The 10,921-nt window shown below is 32.1% G+C and overlaps 1 protein-coding gene across 4 annotated transcripts; it reads right to left on the reverse strand.

The window, feature by feature from the left end:
* Positions 1-3,421: 3,421 nt before the first annotated feature.
* LOC105773974 (2-C-methyl-D-erythritol 4-phosphate cytidylyltransferase, chloroplastic) lies at positions 3,422-10,542 on the reverse strand. 4 transcript variants are annotated; one of them, XM_012596235.2, is made up of 13 exons: positions 10,375-10,542; positions 10,124-10,188; positions 9,959-10,030; positions 9,645-9,700; positions 9,272-9,351; positions 8,927-9,009; positions 7,268-7,345; positions 6,397-6,465; positions 5,436-5,504; positions 5,284-5,330; positions 4,071-4,161; positions 3,823-3,961; positions 3,422-3,652 (listed from the first exon to the last, which is right to left on the reverse strand). In XM_012596235.2, the coding sequence occupies exons 1-12, from the start codon at positions 10,505-10,507 to the stop codon at positions 3,890-3,892; spliced, it is 915 nt and encodes a 304-aa protein (XP_012451689.1). In that variant the 5' UTR covers positions 10,508-10,542; the 3' UTR covers positions 3,422-3,652; positions 3,823-3,889. The 4 variants fall into 4 exon arrangements, with proteins under 4 accessions (XP_012451689.1, XP_012451687.1, XP_012451686.1 ...); XM_012596233.2 differs by having other exon boundaries at positions 10,115-10,188; XM_012596232.2 differs by having other exon boundaries at positions 10,109-10,188.
* Between the last annotated feature and the right edge of the window lie 379 nt (positions 10,543-10,921).

The raw sequence follows: 10,921 nt of genomic DNA on the forward strand, positions 1-10,921 counted from the left end.
CACTTGTTTCTACAGAAAATAGACTAAATAAGGAATCTATACATATAAACTAAAACTCATAAATATTTTTTTACAATCTTTAGTGATTTTCTAAACTCAAAATAGGGGACTCCAAAAACAGTTCTGACCCTGTCTCACCAAAATTCACATATCTCAAAATATAAAATTTCTTTTTCTAAACCGTTATTTTTCCATGAAAATAGACTCAACAAGATTTCATTCTATATAACATACACCCTCTAATTCATTTTATACTATCCTAAGTGATTTTTAAAAATCACGTCATTGCTGCTGTTTGAAATCTGTTTCTTTGCAAATTATTACTCTTTCATGATTTCTATGCATAATTTATCACATAGACATGTAAACAACAAACACCTTCATACTTAGCCATTTTGACAACCATTCATCATTAGATATTTACACAACATTCTTTAGCAAAATCATAATACAACATTCAAAATAAGTAAGTCCCTATACATGACATAGTTCAAACATAGTTCATCATAAAATACCGAGTCGTTGTGGTTGATAGTGTGGACGATCTCCAACGTCTTAAGGATCCTCAAATTTGATTTATAATGCTATATAAAAGAAAATAAGCAAATTAACCATAATTCTTAGTAAGTTTACAAGTAAATAAATAGCAACATTAAACACAAATAATAATAACCAAGTAACATAATTTTTAATTTCCTCTTTACTTGATCTCTTACTCATTCACTTACTTGTTTACTTAGATAACTCATAATTATGACTTACTTTTCTCTTGCTGAAATGTTGATTCTCAATGGGTAACGTAATATACTCTTAACTCTTATAACTCACTTGAACTTGCCATTTATGCTTTTAACTAAACTTTCATGGATATAAGTTATTTACTAGCCCGTTGAACCACATTGGAATAATAAGGATACTTGGGTCTATTTCTGATAATAACATGCCAAAGCCATGTCCCAGACATGGTCTTACATGAGATGTTTCATGTACTACCAATGACATGTCCCAGACATGGTCTTACGGGGGACCTCTCATCTCGGTGCCAACACCATGTCCCAGACATGGTCTTACATGGGACCTCTCATGATCTCAAGGATACCAATGTCATGTCCCAGACATGGTCTTACATGGGATCTCTTTACCCAAATGTCATGACATATGTATCCAATACATTCCTTATGCTTCAACGGGACTTTTTAATATCAATTCTCCATCATCTCATACTTGAGTCAATATCAAATAAATTCATGAAATAAATATATAATTGCTTGAAAATAATAGCATTAATAATAATTATTGAAATATTACATTTATTTACCGTAAACTTACCTCGGTAGCAAATATAGCCAAACTTATCAATTTAGTCTTCAACTTTAGTCTTTCCTCGATCTAACCTCGAATTCCGTTCTTCTTGATTATGAGCTTGAAAAAGTGTGAAAACCCTAGCTATGGTGTCTTTCCAAATTTGGCAACAAGCTATGGAGAAGATGATATTTTTGCCATCTTTTTCCCTTTTTATTTTTTTATTATTCATTTACTAAAATACCCTTCATTAAAACTTTAGTTATTTTTATCTATGCATGCCTATTTTTGTCCATGGAAATTTTATGGTCTAATTACTATTTAAGGACCTCTACTTTGATCATGCACTTCAAATAAATCCTTTATCATCTAAAATTCATATTTACCCACTTTTGCAATTAAGTCCTAATAGGCAATTTAGGCATGCAATCAACACAATTTCTTATCAATACTCTAATACTTATATCTAATCACTCGATAAATCTTAATAATTAATAATAATCTTCTCTTTAAATCGGATTGTGGTTACGAAACCACTATTCCAATAACCTTAAATTTGGGTCATTACAAAGCATGGAAACCGCACTAGTCTACATACCTATATATTAAAGTAGTGTCCATCATGTTTCCTTCTTCCATGTGTTTCTTTCGTGTTATCTCTTTTCTTTTCTTTTTACATTTAGAGAAATGATTAAATATTAATTTTATCCCTCTATTATGTCTTAATTTGATATTTAATCTCTATAATTTAATTTAAAACATAATTTGGTCTTTATATTTTTATAATGTTATTAATTAATCCAAATAATTAATATTTTTAACTTTTAATTAAAACATTACATAATTATATATAACTTGAATGTCATATGAGTCTAAAAAGTAACACATAACTTTCCATTTCTTTTAGGCTTGCACTACATTTTTACATTATAAGACTAGTGAAATTTCAATTTTGCCCCAGACTATGTTAAAACTTGAGATTTATCTATATACCCTATACTTTACTTTTGACATAATTTGACCTCTCTACTTTTATAATGTCATTAGTTAATTTAAATAGTTACTATTGTTAACTACTTCAATCAAAATAATGTCAATTTTTCTTAAGAACACTATTCCATCAAAAATAATTATTTTATCATGACGAGTTTGAACAAGTGTTTTAAGAAAAAATCTTAATAAATATTTTCAACATTTTTTTTGTTACATGACAATCACGTTTTTTTTTCAAAATATGATATCAGAAAATTTAATAGACAAATTTTAATAATGGTAATAAATGGACCTAAATATTTTAATTTGAAAACTAGAGGCATTAAATTTATGAATATAAATGTAAGGAGACTAAGTTTCAAATATATAAATTGTATAAGAACCAAGAGAATATCTAAACCTTCAAATTTTTACTCTAATTTAACACAAACAAATAATCAATCTAATACGAAGTGTGCGTAAAGAACCATACTAGTCAAATAAAATTGAAAGTGAAAACTAAGGCTCAATATAAAAATTGTCCCCTAAACTATTATCGTTTTCCCAAAAAAACAACTAAACTTTATTTTCGGTCAATTTGAATACCTAAACTATTTTTTTCACATTGGTACCTCAATTAGTTAATCAACTTTAGCCAATGATAATGTAACCCAATCACCAATCGACACATGACAAAAAAAAACCATATAACAACAACACCTCATTATTTATATAAAATAATTCCAAAAATAAAAAATTTTGAAATTTTGAAACTAAAAATAAAAAATATATAAAATTCAAAAAAAATTGAAAATCTATATTTTATTTTCAATTAACTAATTGATTTTTTTTATTTCCTTGTTTTTTTTTCCCAGTTTCCCTTTCTCTTCCCCCTCTTTCCTCTCTTTTTCTTCTCTCCCTCCTTTCTTCTTCCCCAAATCCATGTTCTTCCCATACATATCAACCCACAATTTCATAAACTGTGATACCCTCCCCTTCTCTGTCTCATTTCTCTTTCTTTTATGGGTTCTCAGCGGGAAAATCGTTCTCGGTTCTTGCAAGCAGCGCACCAAAACTAGCACCTAAACACACCACCATTTTCCCCTCATTCTGTTCCATTTTTCAATTAAAATCCCAATAATGCTAGTTAAAAATAAAAATTCAGTACATAACTTGATATTATTAAAGTTTACAACTTACCACTGAAAGTTGATATGCAAAAATACATGACTTAAAATGTAGATTACAAGAGACAAGAAACATTGTAGCCAAAGAAATTATGGTATGACTTCATCTACAGCTCAATATCCTAGGCCTCAGTATAACATACAGTTTTATCCTCGCCACATAAAATATTATCTTCTTATTTATAGCAACCCTGCAATAAGGAACAAGTTAGAGAGTTTTGCTGATAAAGAATTAGACCATGTAATGTTTTGATGATCAAGAAGCTTCTCATATTTCTTAAAAGAGTCATATGAAGGGGCTCGTTTTAGAGGCGTATTTATTGTGTTTGTGAAAACTTTTGGGATTTGGGGGGGCACTCACAATGTTGACATGCACCCAAATTCGGTTGTAGCAGAGCAATTGAGACCTAAGAAAATGTTCAAAGGTGTTATTTAGGAGGCTCGGCAGAGCTCATATTCAGAATTCTCTCCGCAAGTAACAAGTCATCAGGTGTCGTGACCTGCAAATACAAGAATTTAGCACAACATCACTCCTCAACGCAAATATAATGGGGATGAAACAATAGCCTAAACATGTGCAGAGAATTGAGTGTCGCTTTCATAGAATACCTTGATGTTGGTATAACATCCTTCAGTTACATATACAGGATGCTTAAGGTGCTCCACAATTGACACATCATCCGTCACTTCAAGACCACCTCTGCAGGGAACTATAGATGCTCAGGAATTTGATCCTTGTTTTAAATTTAATTAAAGAATCTTAGTAAACTAGAGTTGGTTGTAGGGAGTTTTTTCTTTTTCTTCTTTTTGTAACATTTTCAACACCCTGCATAGAAGATGGAGTGTATGATCCTAACATCCTTCAAACCCTTATGAACAGAATTTTTTATCAACTCTTTACTGTTGATTTCCAACTATCCTCTTTAAAATGCCAAAAGAAAATAACAATATTAAAATTTTCGAATTTTGTAGCTTTTTATGTATTTATAATATTTTATATTTATCATTATAAACATTTAAATATATATTTATATTATTTTACGTATTTATATTGTACTAAAGTTTTTTATTATACTTTTACGTGTAAAAATTAGTTTTACATCAAGTTGACAGATTTGTGTGTTCGTATTTTTTATATTTTTATTGTTTTCTCAAGTTATATTAAATAATTTATTTAAAGGGTTCGATTTGTTATAATAAACCTAAATTTTATAAAATAATTTTAAAAATGTTAACAGTTGAACTTAAATCTTAAATCTGAATAATAGAACTAAATTCTTAAAAGTAAAAGCATAAAAACTACTAAATTCCGAATGTATGAAGAGTACAAGGACTAGAACTATCCACGGGTCATCAATAAGTAGTTAAATTTTCCGTCAATAATGTGTGCATTTATGTCCGTCAATAACAGAAATGCGATATTAAGTTAAATTTTCCCAGGAAATGTTTTCAAAAGAAGATGGTCAATAAGTAGTTTGGACTAGAGCTATCCATGGGTCGGTCTGGGTTAAGGCTGAGGCCCCGTTGTAAAAAAAATCCATGCCCAAGCCTGTTTTGGGCCAGGCCAGCATGTAAGCCCGTTTCACTGTGTATTATATTAATAAAAAATAAAAATATACTTTTATATTAATATATATTTTTTATAATTAAATTTAAATTTTAAAAAATATTTTTAATTATTTAAATCAAATTCGGACTGGGCCAAGACAAAAAAAACTGTCCAAGCCTGACCAAAGTCAGGACAAGCCTACCAGGCCAAGTGGGCTGCCCAGCCCTTGGACAGCTTTAGTTTAAACTGAAAATTGAGAATTATCAAAAGTACCTATGCACAAGCTCGAAACCTTTTCTCAGCAACTCTGGCTTAATAACCTGCATGATAAATTTGAAGTCGCACAGTTATGTATGTGGTATATTCAATTAAAGCAATCTCAGAAAGATAATAATATCATATGTTATCTCTTTCAACAAGTAAACCTGTGGAGTCTGCATTTCCCATAGTGTTTTTCTGTCGAGTGTTTTCACTACATAAGAATCACTATTTGCCTGGAAAAGAAAAAAAAGAAAGAAAGAACATATTACACAATCATTTAATTCAATTAAAAAAGGAAAGATAGTGTCTGGTAATCTTTTAGAAGTCTTGGTTAGAAATGAAAATAGGCGGCTATACTAATTGGAGATAAACAATACAACAAACATGTTATAATGGCAGTATACGTGGCAGACTGCATAAACAAAGAACAAAACACAGTGATTAATGCAAAGAGCTTCTAATGCATAAAACACAGGATTCACAATTTTCTTGGGCAGAAGAGTACGGCATATGGTAATCCGTCTGCACTCTTGAATTAAGAATGAAAAATATGAAGCTCTACTAGCTAGAAGTAAACAGCATAGCAACCGTGTCAAGCATAAAATGTACTGATCAGTGCAATGAGCTTCCAACAGAATCTTCCATTAAATGTTTGAATGTTAAAATGTTACATGAATAATACCTAGGACAACTAGTAGACAATTATATTAGTGCGCTAATCTCCTCATCCAAGCCAGCCTTCCAACAATTTAGAAGGTAGTCAGTTATCTTTCAGTAAAAGACAATCCCGTAGTCTAATTTATCAAAGAACATTTCTCAAAACTGACAGATAGACATGGAAACAGGAGAAAATGCAAAATATCTGTTCATGTTAATAACTTCTATTGACAGACTTAGAGTTTCCATCTATGACAAGAATAAAGCTAGACAAAGATAAAATTTATACACATGCAGATAAGTAATATATACGTCAGTTTAGCAATATCATGTTGAAATCTGTACAATTTACTTCCATCCTACCAGGTCATGAAACCGTTATTTTTCTTGGCCCTTAAAATAGTGGTAATATTAGATTGTTTCAATTTGAAAGGTATAAGAAAGTGCCTTTGTGATTGATATCTCTACCTCTTTAATTGTGGCTTTGACAGGAACCCCAAGTACTGCTGCTCCAATCAGCCAACCATCTTTAAGAACCTAATAAATCAATGATAAATCTAATCAAGTACCATTTTAACTTTTTATAGAAAATGATGAAGCCTGATTTGTGCAAGGATTTACATGCAATTGTGTCGTTATCCAGACAAAGATGTAAAGGTAGAAAAGAGTGACTTGTATATAGAGATATGCCCATGACTAAACACCTTAAAGTTTTTGTTCCATTGGTTCATCAAAACACCAGAGAGTATACTACCCTGTCGTCTTCTCTTTCACTAACCACACAATCTATGCCTATTTCACTCTATAACCACTATTTGTCAGTTTCAATTGCAATTTTAAACTTGCATCACAAATCCAAGCACATAAATGAGGAAAGAAGTGAAGACACTAATATCTACCATCACTGTGAGAGACTAATGCAAGGCATCAAATTGTCTATCACACCAGAACTTTGAGCCGCATCTTATCAGAATTTTGAAATTTTATGCTCTTACGCTTATGAAACCTATCTGTTTGATTAAAAGATTTTCCATCCTTACTTGTTTCTATCCTTCCTTGCAAGCAAAACTTAAAGCTTGTAATCGCCAAATAGTGTATACTACAGAACCACTCTCTCAAATTTTGCAGTACTGCATCAATCAATACCCAGAACAGGATGGTCTTCACTTATCACAATGCCATACATTAGAAGCACAAAAAAGTATATATACAAGGCTTTAATGGATCCAACCTCCCATAGATACTGGAACTATATTCCAATTCCTCCCCTTTATTGCTAGAGTTCCACTAGTTTAATTTAACTGCATTAGATATTACTGCAAATGTTTTGAGCCCAAACCTTTTCTACATCTCCAGATCTCACCAAGGGTCTTGCAGAATCATGAATGCAAACAAGCTCAGAGTTCAAATCAACTGCCTGTAGATGGAAGTAGCATTTCATTATCAAGAAAGAAACATGGCATCCGTAACATACAAAGTAAGGTATTGTCTTGGAAAATATCAAAGGAAATTCCAAATTAACCAGCCACAGCATCCATCAGCATTATGCCTTGACACGTAGGACCAGAAAAAGGACAAACTATCCACATATAAGTTAAAAATCGGATAACTAATCAATACAAAAGAAGGTACTAGGACAAAGGAAGAGATAGATATAACTTTTTGAGTTGGCAAATTATAGTGTGAGATTGTTTAGTACTATATTCAAGGGGTTAGTATTTAAAGTACATACTTTGGGAGGGAACTATAATTTGAGGAATATACCTAAATTCTAATGTCAGAAATGTCGAGGGAAAGGCCACAGCCATATGCAATTCAACCTTTGTAGAGAGATTATGATAACATTCCTGTGGAATCAAGAACATAAATTTTCTAGAAGTTTATGTTTTAGAGTAATTTGTGTGAAACAAAACTCAGCAAGAAAATTTCAGAAAGGAGGATTACATTGAGATCAGAATTATTGGATGCTGGTACTGCTGGACCGTAATTGGGTCGACGTGGAACAAATTTCATTCTATAAGGAAGACATCCACTACTGAAAAAAGGTCAAAGATGATGCTACAAACAAATACAGATAATAAAAATGGGAAGTGTTAAAGGGTAACTTATTCACATATAAGTTATCTCACACTATTATGCCTTGACATGGAGGACCAGAAAAAGGGCAAACTATCCACATATAAGTTAAAATTTGGGTAACTAATCAATAAAAAAGAAAGTACTACAACAAAGGAAGAGATAGAATATAACTTTTTGGGTTGGCAATTTATAGAGTGAGATTGTTTAGTACTATATTCAAGGGGTTAGTATTTAAAGTACATTCTTTGGGAGGGAACTATAATTGGAGGAATATAACTAAATTCTAATGTCAGAAATGTCGAGGAAAAGGCCACAGCTATATGCAACTCTATCTTTGTACAGAGATTATGATAACATTCCTGTGGGATCGAGAACATAAATTTTCTAGATGTTTATGTTTTAGATTAAATTGGGTGAAACAAACCTCAGCAAGAAAATTTCAGAAAGTAGGATTACATTGAGATCAGAATTATTGGATGCTGGTACTGCCGGACCATAATTGGGTCCCTTTATAAGACGAGGAACAAATTTCATTCTATAAGGCAGACATCCACTATTGACAAAAGGTTAAAGATGATGCTACAAACAAATGCAGATAATAAAAATGGGAAGCGTGAAAGGAAGGGTAACTTATTCCAGTCTAGGAGGCACAAAGAAACGCAGAAAAATAAGAAAGGAAATATTATATGAAGAATAACTTGCTTTTCAGTAGAATTTCCAAGATCTAAAGTGAGCTTTTCTTAATAAAGAATAATGACTTAGCTTTGGAAGATACACCAAAGACTAGTTGAATATCATAGTGCACAAGTATCAAAATGAGGAAAAAAAAGATTGCATCAAAGACAACTCAACAGTATGTATACTCAAACTAACAGTGTTCTTTAGTTCTATTCTTAATATCAAAGCATTTTGCTGATACCTGAAGCCCACTGTAAACAGAATCCTGTCTCTCCTTCCCAGGGAGCGTGAACTTAAGGTCTACATTAATTTTGTCTTTGGCTTCTGCAACAAAAATCATCATATTACAAGGAGTATCTCCTGAAGAACTGGAATCAAAGATCTATCCAGGAAACCAAACAATGAAACACTTCTCAAGGGAGTCAACCACAAGCACAGAACATCCATACACATTTCAGTTGTGGGAGTGATTGCCCAAACACAGTCAACCAACAAAATGCATGTATGTGCATGCATATGCATGTTGTTGTATACATATATATCGTGTGTGTGTGTGTGTGTGTGTGTGTCAAAGAGAGAGAGAGACCTTCGAAGATGTCCTTGTACGATGGATCACAGACCACAACAATTTCTTTCACTTCAATCATTCGTGAGAAAGTATATAAACTGCCAAATAAAAATCACATTTGAGGAAAACAGTTATCATCATAAGGAACAGATAGACAAAGACAACATTTACAGCTAACCTGTTATAACCCAATGACCACAAAAGTGAAAGACTCCATGTGGTGTTAAACAACATGGAGCCTAAACAACTCAATATACACTGTACATTTTCCAAACATTATTCAACAATCCTTACATATAAAATGGTACTCTAGATTTATAGATTCCAAATATAAGCTTGCATCAAGTCGATGAATAAAAGGAATAAGTTGATAGAAGCCGTTCTTATTTACCTATACAAAGCAATTGGTTGTCCTAAAAGTGGTAGGTACTGCTTTGGCATGCTTGCCTATTTAGACAAACAAAAGAAAACTATAATCTAGAAAATAAAAAAGAACCACCAATAACAAAGGATGTCTAATTTGAAGGAAAGCCATCAGATTTTTTTATTTTTTTTAGAAGGCCTTAAAACTTTACGGGCCATTTCAACACACCCACACAGAGAGATATGATGCTCAAGTGATTTAAAACCTCCATTGATGATGTATAAAAACGAACTCGATAAATGATGGCAAACACAATTGAATGAATAAGAATAAATACTCACACCCATTCTTTTGCCTTTGCCTCCAGCTAAAAGAATGACTGAAACGCTTTTTTCATTCACAACTGCAGAACCCTGGGTGAAAACCAAAACCTAACAATTTCAACAAAAATACTGCAGTGGATATACATAGAGACATAATATTCAATGTACTTTTACATAATCTACTTTTGCCGAACACTTGATCCCATAAGTACGGACTCTGGCCCTTCTTCTCAAACCTACTTTTTGCCCTGAAGAAGAAAAAAAGAGAAGCACCAAATGAAAAGAAAATAAGGGCAGGGAGAGCTTTCCCAATTAGGATCCGACCCGGCTCGATCTGACCATCGGATACGGGGAGTCTCAGTCCAAAAACGAGAAAAATTACAAAAGAATCAAGAAAGGATTGCGAAGAAAGAAGGGAAATGGAATCTACTTACCTGATGAAGGGAAGCTAACGTGAAAGTGAGAAAAGGAAGGGAAAGAATTGGCGGTAACATGAGTGGATTTTGTTGGAAAAAATTGAGTGGAGATGGTGCAAGTAGGAGCGTTGTTAAACAGAAGAAGCCCCATCTTTTGCGCACTGTCATCTCAGCGGCGGCCTTATGTAATGGCCCAAATTAGACCTTAGTCCGCAAAGCGGTAATATTGTAATTAGGTATGTGAGTCAATTAAACCGGTCAACTATATTATGGCACAACTAATGTATTTTTTTTAATGAAGAGAGAGATTTATTCAAAGAAAAACATTACAGCAAAGCCTCCCAAGGAAGAATATACGTCTTATTTGTTCATACAATGTATAGTAAGCAGGATAGTTAGCGTAATTGAACTCGAAATAGTATTAATTTAATTAATTAAATTTATAATATGACTCATATACTAAATTTAACTAAATTAAATAATAAAAAATAAAACAATAGCTAAATCAGATTAACAGGTAGATGATTAACTCATTTCAGTGGTTGTAGTTAACATTAAAATTTGA

Source organism: Gossypium raimondii, chromosome 6, assembly GCF_025698545.1.
Source record: "Gossypium raimondii isolate GPD5lz chromosome 6, ASM2569854v1, whole genome shotgun sequence".
Classification (NCBI taxonomy): Eukaryota; Viridiplantae; Streptophyta; class Magnoliopsida; order Malvales; family Malvaceae; genus Gossypium; species Gossypium raimondii.